The sequence below is a fragment of the Pelobates fuscus genome, chromosome 6, assembly GCF_036172605.1.
Source record: "Pelobates fuscus isolate aPelFus1 chromosome 6, aPelFus1.pri, whole genome shotgun sequence".
Classification (NCBI taxonomy): Eukaryota; Metazoa; Chordata; class Amphibia; order Anura; family Pelobatidae; genus Pelobates; species Pelobates fuscus.
In genome coordinates, this window is record NC_086322.1 from 269,575,023 (window position 1) to 269,596,435 (window position 21,413).

Consider the following 21,413-nt stretch of genomic DNA (forward strand, 5'->3'; position numbering starts at 1 on the left):
GGTTTTATGGTTACCCCTTCAATGTAATTTTTTTAATGATAATTTTATTGTAAATAATGATACAATATATAGGTTAATGAGCTTATAATTTCTTTCACAGCCCTCAAATTAAAGACATTTAGTATGGAAGAGACGTTAAACATGGTAGAGCATCGGACTGATTCATACTACACCAGTGACCTAGTGGTGAGAAGAGGACAACCATTCATAGTGAAAATCACCTTTAACAGACCTTTGCAGAAAGGAGACAAGGTGGAATTCATTGCTGCCACAGGTACTGGGATATAAAGACCCAATTTAAAACAACAACAACAAAAAAACAGTTTAAGGGTTGTTAATCTTTTTTTTTTTCTGTTCTACGTGGCTTCTCGTACAGGCGGTGCCTGCAAGCATAGAAGCTCATTATGTCCGTCCATCGTTGTGTGCTAACGATGGACATTTATGCACAGAACTGACATTAGTCAGTCTGGAACAGAGTTTAAGGTGTCTTTCACTCAAACATCTAGGGATTTATTTTTACATAGACAGGTAAAAGAACTCACAAACTAATAACTAACTTTTTAATTCATTTTTTTCTTATCTTACATTACACAGTATAACATTACATTTTAGCTGTTCTTTTCAAGAGAAAACATCTGCTGTAGTGCGCATCGTGCCAGGAGCATTCTGGCGCCCACAAAGAGTCATTTATCAAATTTCAATACAAATGAGAATTATTTTAATATATACATAATGGAAACACATGTATCAGGGGGAAAATAATGCCATCTTGTGTGAGACACCTATAAATCAGACAAAGAACAAAGACTCTCCAAAAATCCTGCACTTGCTCTGTCTCTCCCTTAAAGGGACACTCCAGGCACCGAGACCACTTCTGCCCATTGGAGTGGTCTGGGTGCCAACTCCCACTACTCTTAACCCTGCAAGTGTAATTATTGCAGTTTTTTATAAACTGCAATAATAACCTTGCAGGGTTAACTCCACCTCTAGTGGCTGTCTACTAGACAGCCACTAGAGGGCACTTTCTGGTTCCTAGCACAGGAAACCTGTGCTAGAGCGTTGTTGGACGTCTTCACGCTATATGAGGACCTCCACCGTCGCTCATTTCCCCATAGGAAAGCATTGAAATGCATTTTCAATGCTTTCCTATGGGGAGCGCTAATGCGCATGCGCGGCATTGCCACGCATGCGCATTAGGTCTCCCCGGCCGGTGGGCAGGATCAGTCTCGCCCACCGGCCGACGCAGTAAGAAGGAGGAGCGCCGCTGAGGGAGAAGCAGCGACGTGGGACATCGCTGCCTCAGGTAAGTTACTGAAGGGGTTTTCACCCCTTCAGCAACTGGGGATTGGGAGGGAGAGGGAACCTGCAGTGCCAGGAAAACGGATAGTTTTCCTGGCACAGGAGTTTCCCTTTAAAGGACCACTATAGATACCCAGACCACTTCAGCTCAATGAAGTAGTCTGGGTGCCAGGTCCCCCTAGTTTTAACTCTGTAGCTGAAACATAGCAGTTTCAGACTGCAGGGTTAATCCAACCTCTAGGGGCTGTCTTCCTGACAGCCACTTGAGACAGCTCCCGCGATTTACACTGAGTAAATCGCACTTATTTGACGCTGGACGTCCTCATGGAGTCCAGCGTCAAATCAGATCCCCATAGGAAAGCATTGAGTAATACTTTCCTATGGGCTGGTTTGAATGCGCGTGTGCCTCTGGCTGCGAATGTGCATTCAGCTCCACTTGGAAGCTGACGTCGGCGGGGGAGGAGAAGTTTTTGCAATGCCCGGCGCTGGATTAAGGTAAGTGGCTTAACCCCTTAAGGACACATGACATGTGTGACATGTCATGATTCCCTTTTATTCCAGAAGTTTGGTCCTTAAGGGGTTAAGGGGTTTTAACCCCTTCAGCAACGAGGGAGGGAGCCCCCGAGGTAAAGGGGCACTCCAAGAGCCTATAATGCCAAGAAAACAGGTTTTCTTTTCCTGGCACTATAGGATCCCTTTAAATACACACACACACAAACTCAAACACACCCTACCTGGAAGGAAGTTTATCATAGCTATTAAGAACTGGTAAAACAAGAAGAATGTATATTAAACAGATATCTATATGATAAAATCTATTTGGCACATACATGTCTCAAATTCTGGCAGTAAAAAAGATTTGAAAATGAATGTTCAGTTCATGTGTACATCAATCAGTATACCATAATAATACTCTATTTCTTACACATACACCGTGCTCGTCCCTTAAAATACGCAAATGTGTTCACTTTCGTTTCTGCTCTCTCTATCAAAACCACATTGATTGACCATGTAACCATCTGCACTGAGGTGCTGTTTTATGCATGCAAAATGGTTTTAGGCTGTGAGCTTATTTTTACCTTTTATTTTTTTTTAAATTGTTCTACTGCTTAATACAATTAAAACAGAAGAAGAACGCTCCAGGGTCCATAACTACTTCAGCTGGCTGTAGTGTTTATGGTGCCAGGATGCCCTTTTAAGTAGTCAAACCATGTTAGAGCAAGTTGACTTTTTATCTCCACCCAGCGCCACTGCCCGCCTCCACTACTGATGAAGTAGAGCCGATAGCTCCTTACCCGTGCTAGCTCATTGGCCGAATGCATCAGCTGATCAATCTCAGCCAATGAGCAAAGCCCTACACTGCAGGGATTGTGTCAGACAGAGAGCTTTAGGCAGACCCCAGATAACAATGTCAAACTGTTCTAAAATGTTTGACAACTTGCAATAGGGGATGCATCAAGAAACTCCACTCCTAGCACCATAACCACTACATTGAGCAATGTGTTAGGGTGCTTGGAGTGTTTAGAATCTGCATTATTCAGTTAGCCAGGTAGGTGATATCCTTCCCTGATTGTACTCATACCATCACTCGTTGTACAAAGTGTGTGAGAAGGACATAATGCAATTATCAAAGCGCGTACACATAGGAGCACCAAGGAGTATGTGAATAACATGATAAGGACTACGAAATGATTTTATACATACATGTTTTTCAATCTTTTTCTACATGGTTCTCTGGCCTCATGAATTGGAATAACACACAAAAACCTTGCATAACATACATAGAAATATTTTCATTCCATCAGCCCTTCAACATATTTAAATTATTGCTATACTTGATATCTATGTTCTTTGTGTTTCGTTCATAGGACCAGATCCTCAGGAGTCTGACCACACCATGGTTGTCTTTTCACTCTCTAATTCTAGTAGTGAGAGTTCCTGGACTGCTGTTCCAGATTCCAGTTCTTCACAGGATACAAGCGTGACAATCACAAGCCCGTCCGATGCTGTGATTGGCCGGTACAAGTTAAACATGCATATCTCTTCCAAAAAGAAAAGGATGTACTATAAATTAAATAACGTCGTACTGCTATTTAATCCATGGGCTACAGGTAAACCTGAGGATAATGTAAAAGAAAAACTGCAGTATCTTAAATTTAAATATTTCGATATTGATTAAAAATAAGTATTTTAGGAACATATTTCCCATAAAGTAGCTGTTTGGCAAACTGCCCCCAATATATCAGTAAGACATACAATATAACTGTCTCATTAACTGCATTGACACTGATTCTGCATCATTTTCCCATGCTTATTTTAGCTTTAAAACCTTCGTTTATACTCCTGATAAAAGCCAGCTTCCTGTGACATCAATGTAAATAGAATCTAATAAGGACCAGGGTCAACACATTTCATCCACTTAACTTGCAACTCTTGTTCCTCTTTTTCATATCTTTTTCTCTCTTCTCGTTTTTCTAACCTCACTGTCCTTTCTTTATTTTCCTTCCTCTCTCCCTCTTTTACCTACAACCTCCACTAGGATCTAAGACCCAAGACCCTGCTTAGACATGAGGTCTCATACCATATTTTTTTGGTGGTATTAACTCAATAGGTAATATTATGGTCAACGTTTGACCCTTGATACAGAGAAAGACCATGCTGCTTGGCATGTTTGTACCATCCCTGGTTTTATGTGATATGTCTTTTTTATTGGATAAACATTTAAATAAAGATTATGAAAAACATGATATAATAATTTAAAATAACATTCGACTAGAGAAGAATAAACAGAAGGTACTGAGGATGTCACTCAACTGTGTAACTGGTACATGTTAACAGGGGCGTACCTAGAGCATTTGGCACCCGGGGCGGGTCCTATTTTTGGCACCCCCCTGCCCCCCCCCCCCCCCCAAATTTAAATATAAAAACAACCAATTTTTTTTTTATGTATTTAGCACTACGCAGTGTTTGTGTGTTTGAATGTATGCATGTTTTTGTATGGAGTATATGCGAGTGAATGTAGCGGTGTGTTTGTATGTAGTGTTGGCGTTTGAATGCAAGCATGCATTTGTGTGTTGTGTGGTATTTGAATGCAGTGGTATGGTTATATATAATGGTGGGGTGTGTATGTAGTGTTGACGTTGAAATTCATGAGTGTATTTGTGTGTAGTGTTGGCGAGATTGTTAGATGTCTGCACATATACACATACACGGACATACACACATGCAGATACATATACACAAAACACAGTCACACACAGATACACATTGACACACATGCAGACATCGTGGCGACTCTAGGAACAATATATATGGGGGGGGCACATAAGATACCACAGTCAAAACAGGAGGGGGAGCAGTAAAACTTCTCACTAGGGGATGGGGTAATATGCTGCCATTGGCTGTCTGATGCCAGCATGCTGTGTTCTGCATGCTGGCATCTGACTACACATTTGCATATTATTCACATCAGCCACCCAGATTTCTTGTTGTGGGCTGGCTGACACCTCTTAATTGCAATCTTTGTTTAGCAGATAACTCCTCTATTTGCTATCCTTTGTGGGATTGCCATATTTAAGGACACCAATTAAAGGAACTATCTGCTAAACAGCACCCTCATTTGGTATCTTTAAATATGGAAATCTCACATACGGGCACCAATTCAGGGAATGATCTACTAAACAGATAAAGGATAAAAAAAATGCCCTTTTCTTATTTTCAGTTGTTTAGCAGATAAATCCCTTATTTGTTATCCTTATGTGGGATTGCAATATTTAAGGACAGGAAATAAGGGAGCTATCTACTAAACACATACGCAGAGATACACACAATCACACATAATCACAGATTTACACAAACACAATCACTGACCCACAATCACATACACACACACAAATATTACATACATACACACATTTAATCATTAAGAGGTCCACCCTGCCTCCCTACCTTGCTCTAGAAGGGCTGGAGTGGATCCTCAGTCCCTGGTGGTCAGTGGTTGCTGCTGGGATCTCTGTGCTCTTTCTGCACAGGTCCATCGCACGCCCTGTAATGATGCCGAGGCCGCGATGACATCATATCCTGGCTGCCGGCTCACTGCAGGGCGAAGACCGTCAGACACAGTCACTCACACACAGTTACAGGCACAGTCAAACATGCAGGCAATCACACAGGCAGACAGTCACACATACACACACAGATTCACAGACAGTCACACCCACAATCACAGGCAGACAGTCACACATACACACAACACAGTCACAGGCAGTCACTCACACACACACACAGTCACAGACAGTCACTCACACACACACGCACACACACAGTCACAGACAGTCACTCTCACACACACGCACACACACACACACACAATCACAGGCAGACAGTCACACACAGTCACACAGACAATCACAGTCAGACAGTCACACACACAGTGGCACACACACACACACAGTCACAGACAGTCACACACACAATCAGAGGCAGACAGTCACACATACACACAACATAATCACAGACAGTCACACACACACAATCAAAGACGGTCACAATTAGGGATCGACCGATATTGATTTTTTAGAGCCGATACCGATAAGCTGTGAACTTTCATGCCGATAGCCGATAACTTGCCGATATTCTGTACATTTACCATTTTGAAAAAATAAACTCTTTCTAACGGTAAATGCACAAAATATACATGCCACATGTAGTGGATGAAGTGTATTTAGACAGGGGAGCTGTGTGTGTAGTGGATGCAGTGTGTATTTGTGTAGTGTGTATATATAGTGTATGCAGAGTGTATAGTGAATGCAGTGAGTGTTTGTGTAGTGTGTATATATATATATATAGTGAATGCAGAGTGTGTATAGTGAATGCAGAGTGTGTATAGTGAATGCAGAGTGTGTGTATAGTGAATGCAGAGTGTGTGTTTGTGTAGTGTGTGTATAGTGAATGCAGAGTGTGTGTTTGTGTAGTGTGTGTATAGTGAATGCAGAGTGTGTGTTTGTGTAGTGTGTGTATAGTGAATGCAGAGTGTGTGTTTGTGTAGTGTGTGTATAGTGAATGCAGAGTGTGTGTTTGTGTAGTGTGTATGTATGTAATGCAGTGTGTGTGTATGTATGTAATGCAGTTTGTGTGTGTGTAGTTTGTGTATGTAATGCAGTGTGTGTGTGTAGTTTGTGTATGTAATGCAGTGTGTGTGTGTAGTTTGTGTATGTAATGCAGTGTGTGTGTTTGTGTAGTGTGTATGTATGTAATGCAGTTTGTGTGTGTTTGTGTAGTGTGTATGTATGCAATGCAGTGTGTATGTATGTAATGCAGTGTGTGTGTTTGTGTAGTGTGTATGTATGTAATGCAGTGTGTGTGTGTTTGTGTAGTGTGTATGTATGTTATGCAGTGTGTGTGTGTTTGTGTAGTGTGTATGTATGTAATGCAGTGTGTGTGTGTGTTTGTGTAGTGTGTATGTATGTCATGCAGTGAGTGTGTGTGTGTGTGTGTTTGTGTAGTGATGTAACTTGTGTAAAATGGAGGGGGGGATTTTTTATGTTTATTATAATTTTTTTTATATTTAAATTGTATTGTTTTTGTTTCTTTTAGTCCCCCCCCCACCCCCCCACCTGCTTATTACCAGGGAGGGGGGGGATATAGTATTCCCTGGTGGTCCGGTGGCTTGTTAAGTACTGTGGGGCGGCTGGCAGCAAGCGCTAACTTACCCTCCCAGCAGCTCCTCCAGCTCCCCAGTGTAAATCTCGCGTCCCTTAGTGCCGCGCGGAGCGTTGCCATGGTAACCCGTGGCAACGCTCTGCAGCCGCGGGTCTCGCGAGATTTAGACATGGAGCTGCAGGAGCTGCTGGGAGGGTAAGTCAGCGCTTGCTGCCGGCCCCCCCAGGATCGCCGGGCTTGTAATGAGCCTGGCGGTCCTAGGAGGTATTATCGGCAATATCGGTAGCTATATTGGCCGATACCGATATTTCCGAAAATAACGAATATCGGCCGATTATATCGGTAAAACCGATAATCGGTCGATCCCTAGTCACAATCACAGTTACACACTCACAATCACAATTACACACTCACACACAGTCAAAGACAGTCACAATCACAGTTACACACAGCACACACAGTCAAAGACAGTCACAATCACAGTTACACACAGCACACACAGTCAAAGACAGTCACAATCACAGTTACACAGAGCACACACAGTCAAAGACAGTCACAATCACAGTTACACAGAGCACACACAGTCAAAGACAGTCACAATCACAGTTACACACTCACACACAGTCAAAGACAGTCACAATCACAGTTACACACAGCACACACAGTCAAAGACAGTCACAATCACAGTTACACACAGCACACACAGTCAAAGACAGTCACAATCACAGTTACACACTCACACACAGTCAGACAGTCACAATCACAGTTACACACAGCACACACAGTCAGACAGTCACAATCACAGTTACACACAGCACACACAGTCAAAGACAGTCACAATCACAGTTACACACTCACACACAGTCAGACAGTCACAATCACAGTTACACACAGCACACACAGTCAGACAGTCACAATCACAGTTACACACAGCACACACAGTCAGACAGTCACAATCACAGTTACACACAGCACACACAGTCAGACAGTCACAATCACAGTTACACACAGCACACACAGTCAGACAGTCACAATCACAGTTACACACAGCACACACAGTCAGACAGTCACAATCACAGTTACACACAGCACACACAGTCAGACAGTCACAATCACAGTTACACACAGCACACACAGTCAGACAGTCACAATCACAGTTACACACAGCACACACAGTCAGACAGTCACAATCACAGTTACACACTCACACACAGTCAGACAGTCACAATCACAGTTACACACTCACACACAGTCAAAGACAGTCACAATCACAGTTACACACAGCACACACAGTCAGACAGTCACAATCACAGTTACACACAGCACACACAGTCAGACAGTCACAATCACAGTTACACACAGCACACACAGTCAGACAGTCACAATCACAGTTACACACAGCACACACAGTCAGACAGTCACAATCACAGTTACACACAGCACACACAGTCAGACAGTCACAATCACAGTTACACACAGCACACACAGTCAGACAGTCACAATCACAGTTACACACAGCACACACAGTCAGACAGTCACAATCACAGTTACACACTCACACACAGTCAGACAGTCACAATCACAGTTACACACTCACACACAGTCAGACAGTCACAATCACAGTTACACACAGCACACACAGTCAAAGACAGTCACAATCACAGTTACACACAGCACACACAGTCAGACAGTCACAATCACAGTTACACACTCACACACAGTCAGACAGTCACAATCACAGTTACACACAGCACACACAGTCAGACAGTCACAATCACAGTTACACACTCACACACAGTCAGACAGTCACAATCACAGTTACACACAGCACACACAGTCACAATCACAGTTACACACAGCATACACTCTCTCACTTACAGTAAGATTGGGCTGGAGTAGGAGTGGATTCAGTCCCTCCTGTGCTGTAGTTGGGGAAGCAGGGACCCCTTCCTGCTTCCCCTCTCTCTGTGTGCAGCAGTATGAGGCTGCATTTAGCTCCGCCCCCGCATCCGGCTTGGCTCCGCCCCCACGGCCGTTTTAGCCCCGCCCCCAAATCTCCGTGCAGGTTTCCTGCTTCCAGCCCCTGCTTGTGAGCTGTGTTGGCTGCCCGGCGCCCCTGCTGCTACGGCACCCGGTGCAGCCACACAGCTCACAGAATAGCAAGCCTGGCCAGCCCTGGTGGCACCCCCCTGCCTGATGGCACCCGGGGCGGACCGCCCCCCCCTTAGTACGCCACTGCATGTTAACCCCTTAAAGACCGCGTATCGTTATTCCTAAATGTATTGCCAGTTGAATAAGGGTTTTGGCTATTGTATAAAACTGGAGTGGTAGCCTTTGTACATGGAACATAACTTTTGTTGCCCATTTCTAGATGACGATGTCTTCATGGAGGATGAAAATGAGAGGCAGGAGTATGTGTTAAATGACAGTGGCACCATTTACTTTGGACTTGAAGATCATATTATGGAAGAGCCATGGAACTTTGGACAAGTAAGACAATTCAGTTCAAACTATTAAATAGGCTACTACTTTAAAGTCAGAAGATACATTTGATTTTCAGATAATGGACATTTACTTGGAACTAACCAGACATTCAACATGCTGAGATCAATAGAGACCACCTAAAGGAGCAATGATGTGCAACTCATTTGTTGGTAACCACTAGGTCTTTATTTAAACAATTTAAACATAACTGTTATTCCAGTTAGTCAGGAGTATAATAAGAGGCATCAACCAATAGAATACCAGGTTCAGCAGAAGTTTTTACATTTCATATCTTAAATAACAATAAGAGGGACACTGTAGGCACTATAACCATTTCATTTAATTGAATTGGTTATAGTGCTTGGAGTCCCCCTGGCACTGTTACTCCATTCAGTTTTAAATTCTCTCCAAACAGTGTAACACTAAACAAGGTACCCTGGCTTCTCATAGGTCTGCCTCCTCTGCAGGTTGCCTAGGGAAGAGTTTACCAACTTCCTTATAGCCATTTGTGATTCATTCCTGCACCATACTTATTCATGTATGGAGACCGTGATAGACTGGATGTGGTCAGCTGACACTTTCAGACAATTATAGTCTCTCACTGCTGCTCAATCTAATGCTTCCTCATTAGCCCAAGCAGCACAGAGGGACGTGGGCTGTTGGGGACTGAAAGCAAATCTGTCAATTTCGGAGGTCTTTGCATATTTCTCAGATCTCTGAAACAGACAGATCTAGTGTGGGACCGGGGAAAGGGTAGTGGGTTTTACTTACCTTCGGCTGTCCCTCTAAGCCACCATGTGCGAGAGTACAATATTGAGGTCTAAACTATGGAGAATTATATCTTTATGAAATACTGAAAAGGGATAGATCCGCCATAAGAACAGTTCAGTGCTGTACCAGCAAACTTAGGAACTATAGCAGGAAACTTAAGGCACTATAAGCACTTTTTATTACCTAAAAGGAATGTGGAGACAAGTGGGACTCCAATTGCGATAAAATCTTTATTAGCCCAACAGAAAACCACAAATAATTACACTCACCAAATTAACTCTATCAAGATATACATATAAATAAAAGGTACATCGGGTCCATGGCATCCAGTTTTCGAGTGAAGGATCAGAGGCAGCATGTGCTACAAATCTCCTCTCTTCTGGGTCTGTCTATAACCATGCCTCTCAATCAGTGCATTTTGTGGGACGTCATCCCACGAAACGCGTCATAAGAGTCATTCATTTGTGAAATCATTTGTGTTTTTTGCTGTTTGTGAACATTATATGAATTATGAATTTATAGTTTGCAGCAATAAATACCATTAGCAATGGAATTGTGTTACTTGTTATGCCACGAATTCACTTACCTTCATTTTGGTTGTTTGTTAGAGGTTTGATTCTAACTGCTAAATCCTCCTACCTAGCCAGATAAAAATAAAACAACACCCAGTATTTAAATAAAGAAAGGAAAACACAGAGTCCCTATGTATGGGTCCCGGTAGTGTGTCCAGAGAACCTTTAAACAGGGTGTAGCGAAAGCCACTTCGCCACTGTGTTTTGGAGGGGGCTGCTTGCCCGCCTCTTACCCTGTGACTACGGTCTCTGGGCGATTTGGCCCTTTATGCACGGTATTTGGGCATACTGTGGGTTATTGGGCTGCCCCAGGATTATGGGCCCTCTCATCAGCCCATACGAAACTTAAACCCCATGGCGTTTGTACTGTGTTTGTGGCATCTGAGCGCTGTTTGGATATGTTGAGCGCTCAGATCCAAGCCATCTGGGGATGGGTTGAATGTGGGGGTTCTGTTTAGTATAACAGGAGTTATGTATTTTTATGTCTTTTGGTGGTTGCTGGTAACATGTGCTTAATGGAGGCTGTGTTTGTCCCTGGATATAATTAAATCAGCTTCTCCATTGTCTCCAGGATAGAGGATTCTGGGAACTAGTTGAGCTGGAAAAACCATGCTTCCAGAAGGTCAAATGCACATTTGTACTAACTTTTGAACCCCTGGTCCAATTCGTATGATTTTTTGAGTATGTTGTTCCCCCGAATGGATTGATTGTGAATATGTATTTTTATGCGAATGTGATGTATATTTTGGGAGTTATGAATGCTGTGTAAAAACTGTATTTTCCCTACCTATGATAATTGTATTTTCCTGTGTGTACAGATAATTAGTTTACAGGTAGAGGGGAGGGCTATGTGTGGGATGTAACTATTGTGTGATTGGTTAATGTACGTTACTGTGTGTGTCCCTCCCCTTCATGGGAGCACCTAATAAAAAGGGCTGCAAGCTAGCAACCAGAGAGTTCTATTTTTACCCTCAACTTGAGTCCTGTCTCTTATTGGGGGAATCTGCTACAAGGGATTGCTATGCTAGGCATATTCCCTTGCTATAATCACTGAGCTCTTGTAAGAGCTTGTTCCTGCTTCGTTCTGAAGGGAGATAGCTGCAGCCTGCGGTGCTTTTGGTGTCTGGTGGAGTGCTTGGAGTCCTCTGGAAGCGCTAGGAGCATCTTTCAACGGAGGTACCCAGTCGGGGTGCCAGGCGATCCGTTACATTGGTGGCAAGCGGTGGGATGGCGTCCTAGTGCGAGGAGAAGCAGCTCAGAGACACCGGTAACGTGTGGAGTTGTGCGCTAGGTGCATCTTTCAACGGAGGTACCCAGTCGGGGTGCCAGGCGATCCGTTACACAGGGGTAACCCTAGAACTTGACACAAAACAATAGTAGATCCAAGGAAATGAAATCCGAAGAGCGCAGCAAAGGTTCCCTGGGTATGTGTATATATATATACTTATGTTCTTTATATATATATATATATACTGTGTATATATATATATATACTTATATATATATATATAAGTATATATATATATATATATATATATATATATACTTATGTTCTATAATATAAATGTGTAAAATGTGTATATATATATATATATATATATATATATATATATAAAATTAAAAACACATTTTATTATAGAACATAAGTTCTCGAAAAAAATAAATAAATAAATAAAACCTAAATAAATCCCATCACATCTAGATAGTGGAAGAGTGGATATAGAGTATGTAGCCTTAATGGGGATATGGGTTAACAGGTATTTAGTATATGTTAGGAGGTGAGCTAATATACAGTCTAGTGAACAATTATCTCCAAACCATAAGCACTGTGTCTCCTAAACATAAACCGCAGTATCCTAACTTAGTAGGTGGTAGTCCATATGCAAACAACGTCTACAGATGTGATGGGATTTATTTAGGTTTAATATATTTTTTTTATTTTTTTTTAGGAACTTATGTTCTATAATAAATGTGTTTTTAATCATATATATATATGCATACCCAGGGAACCTTTTGCTGTGCTCCTTGGATTTCATTTTCTTGGATCTACTATTGTTTTGTAACACCCAGTATTTGCCCATTGTGCTTCATTTCATTAACTGAAAATAAAAACTATTACTGAAAATACATTTCCTTTTTGTGAAAATTATGTGACAAAGGATCACTAGTTTACCCATTCTCGTCTATTATATACATAAATCAGAGTATTTTTTACTATTGCAGTAAAAGGCATAGACTATTTAATGAGCTTAGGACATATCTGTTATAGCTTTTGTGGCATGGCTATTTAGTCATTTCCATATATGTCATTGCAAAATTAAGTCAGCTGAAAATGTATTAATTTTCTACTGCTCTTACTGTACCATAGTCAGCATTTTGTTATGATTTCAAGATTTTGTGGATAGATGTGTAGTTACTGTATATGGGAATAATGTCCACGTACACTCGTAATGTTTACATTCTGGTCATATTTTGGGAATCTACATTCCCAAAAATATGAGACATTATATTTCTTGAATGGTATTATATGGAAATAAAGATATATGGAATTCAAGTTGGAGCTTCCCAACTAATTTGTTTTACATCATATCATGGCACATTCCAACTTCACCATAAACAAAGGTTTAATAATGGATCTGCATGCACTTTGTATAAAACAATTAATGCACAGTCTGCCAAACACTTTTACACAACATCTGGATTGCCAACCAATAACCAAACCTTCTATAAAATGTCTAAAGCGGAATTCAGTCAATACACCAAACAGTGTACCCAGGCCAACTCAGTTGAGTGTAGGGATTCAAACCTGGAGGAAAAGACATATGAGGCCTTCAATAAAGTGAGAAAACAAAATGAATTAAAAGAGAATTAAAAAGTTAAAGCTAGGCGGGGGCGTGGCCTGGGCACCGAGAGGAATGGCAGCATAGTCAGTGAGCTCCCCACAGGCCCTGCACTAAAACCTCGCTAAACAACGTGTCGAGCGCAAAAATGGGGAAATCACACAGAGCAACGAATGCCGCCAAGTCTGCCGACACCCCGAGAGGGTCTCCGGCCCCGTCCATAAGGCACTACCTTACTACCCCGGCGGACCTCGCTTCACAGGCCTCCAACGATTCCGAGGCCGCGGACCTCACCCAGACGCCTCCCTGGGGAGGGGAGCCGACCCCACAGGGAGCTCCAACGATGCCCCCGGACTGGCTGCGGATGATTAGCAATCTGCCGACAAAAGCGGACCTGAAAGAGGCAAACCACGCTCTACAACGTTCCATCACGGAGGAGTTGCACGCCATGCGGGAGGACCTACAAGGCCTCAACCAGAGAGTCGCGCAACTGGAGGCCGACTCCGACCACGTGCAGTCGGTTCAAGCGTCGACCTCGGACGCAGTTGCCAAACAGGCACAACAGCTTAGACAGATGGCCCATCACATCGAAGACCTCGATAATAGAGGCAGAAGACAGAACATTCGAGTCCGGGGCGTCCCTGAGAGCACCGCAAACCCGGAACCGATCCGAGAGACCCTGACAAGTATCTTCAACCAAATACTTGGAAGGCCTGAGGCCTCTATGATAGAATTTGTGAGGGCGCACAGGGCTCTCCGCCCCAGGGGGACACCGGAGGACCCCCCCAGAGACATTATATGCTGCCTAGCTCACTATCCATTAAAAGAGGAGATTCTACTACGAGCCAGGGAGATGGACCGAATATCATGGAATGGGACACTGATCCAACTGTTTCCAGACCTCTCCCCAGCGACGCTGGCCTATCGCAGGGCCATGCGCCCACTCACGAAGATCCTGCAATCCAACAGACATCGCTATCGCTGGACTTTCCCGACCGGCCTGCAAGTTTTCTCGCCGACAGGCCCCTTCCTGGTGCGAGAGGCGGGGGATTTGCCTGAGCTGATCAGAGAGCTACAACTCCCACCACTACAGATGACATGGCCAGATCCGCTGGCCTTCTACCTGCCAGCCCCTGCGGCCCAGCTACCTCAACAGAGACAACAGAGACAGCGGAGGGGCAGACAGCAGGCGACGCGCCCTTCCGGGGCCTCTGCATAGCCCACAAGGTATGCCGCCCGGGTCCCATGGGGGCCCGGGTCCCTCCCCTACCCCCGCATAGCAATCCACCTTGCCCAGATGCTGACACCCACTAAGGCCCGGCCGGTGGGCACCGGGCTACCCGAGACGCTCTCCGAGACACTCCCGAAGCTTAGACGTAGCACCCGGTCCGGCCTGGCCTGCCGTGTCCCCACTCTGCCCCACTGAACTGACACTGTTGGCCTACGCCGCACACCGGTACCCGACCAGTAGACCCTAAGCTATCCACAGTATTACTGGGAAACCCCTGATGTGGGGACAGTGGGCCTGGCCCGTCCTTTCCATGCTTCAACCCCCCGGACGGCCACCACTGGCTTATCTCGCCCGACGGTAACCGGCCCCCTGAACTACCTGCACCGACCCGCAGTGCCCACTGATACCCGGCCATTGGACTGTATGTCGCCCGGGGTACCTAGATGACCCCTCCGGGTGGTAGGATGGAGAGTCCGATCTGGCCCGGCCTGCCCTTGCCCTACTTTGACCCCCTTAACTAACGCTGAAAGCGGACTACCGCAGCCCCATTTCACCTTTTGGGGGCCGGCCCTGACCAGACCCGCAGAGGGTCGCAGAGACCAAACACCACGGCCCTGGCCCCTCCGGCCGATCGGGATAGGGGACCACAAAACCACTTGGGGGGGGATGCGGGCTGGGCCTGTGATGCACGATGATGTTTGGGGGTCTGTGCCCCTGGCGGGGCCGGGCCGGGGGGTCCCCCGCCTTGGCGCGTGACGACCCGTGCAGGAGAGCGCGCCCGGGGGGGGGCTGCCCGGGCGCGCTCTCCTGCCCGGTGGGGGGTCCGGGCCCCCGGGGAGAGTAAAAATGTTGGTCATGTAAGACTGTTTTTTGGATAATGATTTTTGATGCAGGGGGGCCTGCCGGGGTGGGGGTGGGGTGGGCCGGATGGAGAGAGGAGAGATGTCCGGGGGCCTGTGCCGCCGGCCGGGTCGGGGGTCTCCCGCCCTGGCGCGTGATGACCCACGTGGGTGAGCGCGCCCGGGGGGGGGCCGCCGGGCCCGGGGGGGGCGCGGGCTCCCGGGGGGGGTGCGGCTGACGGCCTCGAAAGGCTAACACCTGCCGTGGGGGGACATGTCAAGATTGCCAAAAATAGGGGAGGGGAGGGGAGGGTATCTTTAACTCTCTCTGTTAACTTGTTTCACTTATTATGTTAGGCGGGTTTAATGTTAATGTTGATGTTAATGTAAATGCTAAATGATTACTGTGATTGCTCCCGCACAGACTACACTCCCACTCACTGGAGACTCGACACGCGACGAAGACACATGGCCTAGGGCCAGACTTTAGACAGCGAGGTTTCGACAAGCCACTATGATGCATAACGAGCCGACAGGGGACGACATGGGAAATATATCCCAGGACTTAAGGGACTAGACCCACAACAGTCTACACACTCACTGGTGCTGTCACGAGACTCGTGACCTCCCCCGACCCCGACAGGAGGGGGCAACCGACACCGGGAAGGGGGCAGCCTCACACCCCTGGTGGGTGGGCGCCCAGCCCTACCCGGGCAACCCGTATCCTAGACAGCGCTCAGACGGGCGCTGGTTCACTACCGACAGTTTACCTTCCCCTACCTCCCCCCTCCCCTTTCTCCCTAGACTACCTCCCTCCCCCAGACCTTCACCCTGGGGTCCCCCAAAGGCCCTAACGGGGCTGTTCGCCAAGCAAACCTCAACATCACCACTATAAACGCCAGGGGCCTCAATAAACCCGAGAAACGCTCGGGCGCACTCAGGGACTTTCACAAATCCAATATAGATGTGGCCTATATACAGGAAACACATTTCAAGGAAGGGTCGCGGCCCAAACTGACCAACCATAGATACACCGTGGGCTACTATAGCGACTACAAGGACAGCAAATCGAGAGGGGTGGCCATACTGATCCACAAACGGATACCGTTCCGTGAAAAAGCGGTCCTGACTGACCCAGACGGGAGGTATCTGTTCCTGAAGGGCACCATCGCCGAGACCACATATACATTTGCAAACATTTACGCCCCTAACCAAAGACACTACGCATTCCTCCGCCGCACAATACACAAACTGCACTCTTTCACGGAGGGCGTACTGATTCTGGGAGGGGACTTTAACCTGACACTAGACCCTGAGTGGGACTCGTCCTCTGGACTATCCAAGGTCCCGAAACAACACATGACGCACATAAAGGCCATACTAAAGCGCTCACAGCTGATTGATTGCTGGAGGGCACATCACCCGGACGAGAGGAATTACACATTCCTGTCCCAGCCACACAATACATACTCGCGCCTGGACTACTTCTTCATGACACACCATCACCTGGCCCTGGTGGGGGGTACGGAGGTGGGCACGGCGACGTGGTCTGACCATGCGCCGGTGTCCCTCACTCTCTCCTCCCCACTATACAGGCCGAGGGTGACGAAATGGAGACTAAATGACTACCTAATTTCCCTACCCGACATACGGACAGAAACCGACGAGATCCTGCAGGAGTACTTTGCGAATAACACCCCAGACCAAACATCGCCCACATACATATGGGAGGCACACAAATGCGTGATTAGGGACCACTTCATGCGCAAGGGGTCGTTACTTAAGAAACAGAGGGAGGCGCGGATGACAACACTGATACACGACATACAAGCAGCTGACGAACGCAATAAACGGGACAACCTCCCCGCACACCAAACCACTCTACTTCAGCTCAGAAGGGAACTGTCCACACTCCTGACTGCCACCCACCACAGAGAAGCCGCCAGACAAAAAGCATTCTTCGAGACACATAGTAACAAAAGTGGTACACTACTGGCGAGAATGCTGGCCAAGCGCAGACAGCTGACATATATAGATAAAATTAAAGACAAGAAAGGAATAACACACCGCCTCCCCACTGACTTACACAGGATCATACGCTCCTACTACACAGACCTCTACTCCCTACCGAACCCACAAGACACACACTCCCGAGCCAACCTCACGACCCGGATAACTGAATTCCTACGCTCGAACACACACACCAAACTAGACCAGGACATCGCAGACACCCTAGACAAGCCCATCGCTGTAGAAGAAATAGCGAGGGCAGTCAAGGCCTCTAAACTGGGCAAAAGCCCGGGACCCGACGGCCTCCCCTTACGGTACTACAAATGCTTTGCGGGGACCCTATATGCACCAATGCTATCCTCTTTTAACGCAATCCGGGAGGGACACCACCTACCCCCGCAATCCCTACGAGCGCACATCACACTCATCCCGAAGGAAGGGAAGGATGGCGACTACTGCCATAACTATAGACCCATCTCCCTTATAAACTGCGACGCGAAGCTTCTGGCGAAAATCCTGGCGACCCGCCTGCAGCCACATGTGCCCACCCTGGTCCACCCGGACCAGGTGGGGTTCGTGATGGGGCGGGAAGCCAGAGACAACACGGCCCGGGCACTGTCAATAGCCCACGGGGAGACAGGGGGAGCCGGGGGCCTTCTCCTGCTATCTACGGACGCGGAGAAGGCCTTCGACAGGATAGGATGGCCCTATCTGTTCCAGGCGCTTACACACCTCGGAATGGGAACTTATATGCGGAGCTGGATCGAGGCATTGTATAGGCAACCCACAGCCCAAATACTTGTAAATGGGGTCCCCACGGAAGACGTCGCGATACAAAACGGTACCAGGCAAGGTTGCCCCCTATCCCCAATCCTTTTCGTCCTGGCACTAGAACCTTTCCTACAAGCGATTAGGACTAACCGAGACATCACAGGACTGACCAAGGGCACCACACAACACAAGGTCGCGGCATACGCCGACGACCTTCTCTTCTTTGTCACTAAACCTGAACTCACCCTCCCAAACATCATTAAAGCCTTCCGCGACTACGGAGAAATCTCAAATATGAAAATTAATTTTTCTAAATCGTATATCCTTAACATATCCATACCCCAACAACGAGAAGCACATCTCCGCACGAGTTTCTCGTTCCAATGGGCAGACTCTAGAATTAGGTACCTGGGCATCTGGCTTACGAGAAAAGACACGGACCTCTTCACAGCTAATTTCACCCAAATGCTGGCCGTACTTAAGAGAGATGCCGGGGAATGGTCATACCCCCACATCTCCTGGTTCGGCCGGGTCCAGGTTATTAAGATGAATTTTCTGCCAAGACTATTATACTTGATGCAGACAATCCCTGTACGTATCCCCAGAACATTTTTCGCGGCCCTACACAAGACTATGAGAGAATACGTATGGAACGGGAAGAAGTCTAGGTTAAAATTCTCTCAACTCACACAACCCAGGGATAAGGATGGCATGGCACTACCAGATTTCCACCTATATTACACAGCTTGCCACCTTCTCAGGATAGTGGAATGGTCAAAACCAAACGTCCACAAACAGTGGAAGTTGGTGGACGAGGCAGACCTACAGATCCCCATAGCACTGGCCCCCTGGCTGCCCAGAGGGAGGAGAGACGGGACACCCATCTATGTGCGGAACACACTACAAGTCTGGCACAACATAGCCGACAAAACAGGCCTGACCCCCTACCCGTCTCCCCTACTCCCCTTGACACACAACTCAGACTTCCCACCAGGACTTGCACCTCTAACCCTCAGATGCATCCTCCCGGACCGACTGCCTAGGCTACACCACATCCAATCACCGGCGGGACGAAAGACCCTTAGGGATCTCACAGACGGGCAACCTCCGTCCTTCTTACAGACGTTTACGTACGCGCAACTGACAAGCTACCTTCAGACCCTACCCCAGGGTAGGGCACTACGGCGCCCCCCTACGGAATTCGAGCAGCTATGCCTCGATCCGGAACCGCTCCCGCACGGGATATCTAAACTGTACGGCCTACTACAGAGACAGATCCCAACAGAAACTCCTCGGTTTAAAGGGAAATGGGAAACAGCTCTGAACCTCAAACTGAATGATGGGGAATGGGACAAAATATGCACACTGACGCATCACTGTGCGGTCTTCAGTAGATACCAAGAGAGCGCATACAAGTTGCTTACACAATGGTATCGCACCCCGGACACCCTACATGACATGTACCCGGAACACGCCGCACACTGCTGGCGCTGCGGGACAGAGACGGGGACACACCTACACATTTGGTGGTCATGCAAGAAGATACAACCCTTCTGGCAGGGAATATATAAAATAATACAGAAATTTACAGACAACCCTCCGCCCTTTAAACCAGCAGCTATGCTCCTACATCACAACACGGTACCTAGCAACACTTACAAACGATCAATGACCATAAGAATACTAAACATTGCTAAACAACTTATCCCCCTACACTGGAGAGACAAGGAGCCACCTACCCTTAGGCAATGGTTTGCAAAAATGGAGGACCTCAGGGTGACGGAGGACTTATACCTGAAGGCCACGGATAGGACACAGAGATACCTAGACACGTGGACGCATTGGATCCTGACAACCTCAAAGGATGAATTCCTAGACACACTAGGGGGACCCCGACAGAACCAAGGCCCCCAGACATCCTCGACGACAGACTAGGCCGTGCATACTCGCACTAGGAACTCATATTCGACCACCAGCCCCCGACAGCAGATCTGGGACCCCCCTACCCCTATTTCTTTCTTCCCCCCCCCACTGTTCCTTCCCATACCCCATACCGACGGACGACTGACTGACCAACAGGCGGAGCCACACAAGAACCTCCGATCACTGTTACACTACGCATATTGACACTTGACGACAAAGGCTAGTATAAAACACCTCAAGGACTTAAGAAAGACATATGGACAGACATAACAAGACCCACAAGCATAAGGTGGGGCATGACCGGCTGAGCACGAATGACCCGTGGGTCCCCCACAACAGACGAAGGGACGGGATAGGGCTGAAAGGGCCAATCCATCAGCTGGTAGTATAGACCCTACCTGAACCCAGGCCCCGTTTTCCCAACGACTACCGACACCACAGGGGCCTGAACGCCCCAATATAACCTCAGATAACACCCGAGGTTGGGACTCCCGGGTCCACCACACACACCTCCTGAACGGGCCGCAAAGTTATAAGCGCAAACTATGGCACGGAACTCTCGTTCATAGCTGGAAACACTTTGGAGCTGATTCCACCGTACAAGGTTGTGTTTGGTATATGTCATAATACTGCGGCCTGACATGCTCTAGACCTATATCACATGGAGAAGCTTGTAATTATTTACGGATTATAACTGTATACTTACTATGCAATGTTGGCCTCTGCGTAGGCAACCACACGCTTTTCTATCACGATGTAAATGCCTCCTATTGTTGTGCTAACAAAATAAAAATACTTAATTTGAAAAAAAAAAAAAAAGATTAAAGCTAGGCTAGCCAAACTGAAAGAATAGCTGACATAGAGATATTTTTTAAATTCAGCTATTTTGACCTTAAATGTAAAATTCACTTTGAATTCTCAACCTTAATGAATAACCATGCTAGAGGTATTTTTTTTTTAAATGTTATGCTAATTAGGAAATTGGACAATAAGAGATCATTACGTTCAGTAC

The 21,413-nt window shown here is 46.5% G+C and overlaps 1 protein-coding gene across 1 annotated transcript in view; it reads left to right on the forward strand.

Annotated features, from left to right (window-relative positions):
• The window catches only part of LOC134614865 (protein-glutamine gamma-glutamyltransferase E-like), a 65,456-nt gene that overhangs the window by 12,785 nt on the left and 31,258 nt on the right, over positions 1 to 21,413 (forward strand). Inside the window, exons 2-4 of the mRNA XM_063459107.1 lie at positions 101 to 274; positions 3,168 to 3,410; positions 9,332 to 9,450. Of these exons, the coding sequence (XP_063315177.1) occupies positions 101 to 274; positions 3,168 to 3,410; positions 9,332 to 9,450 (536 nt within the window). The remainder of the gene's footprint in view (positions 1 to 100; positions 275 to 3,167; positions 3,411 to 9,331; positions 9,451 to 21,413) is intronic.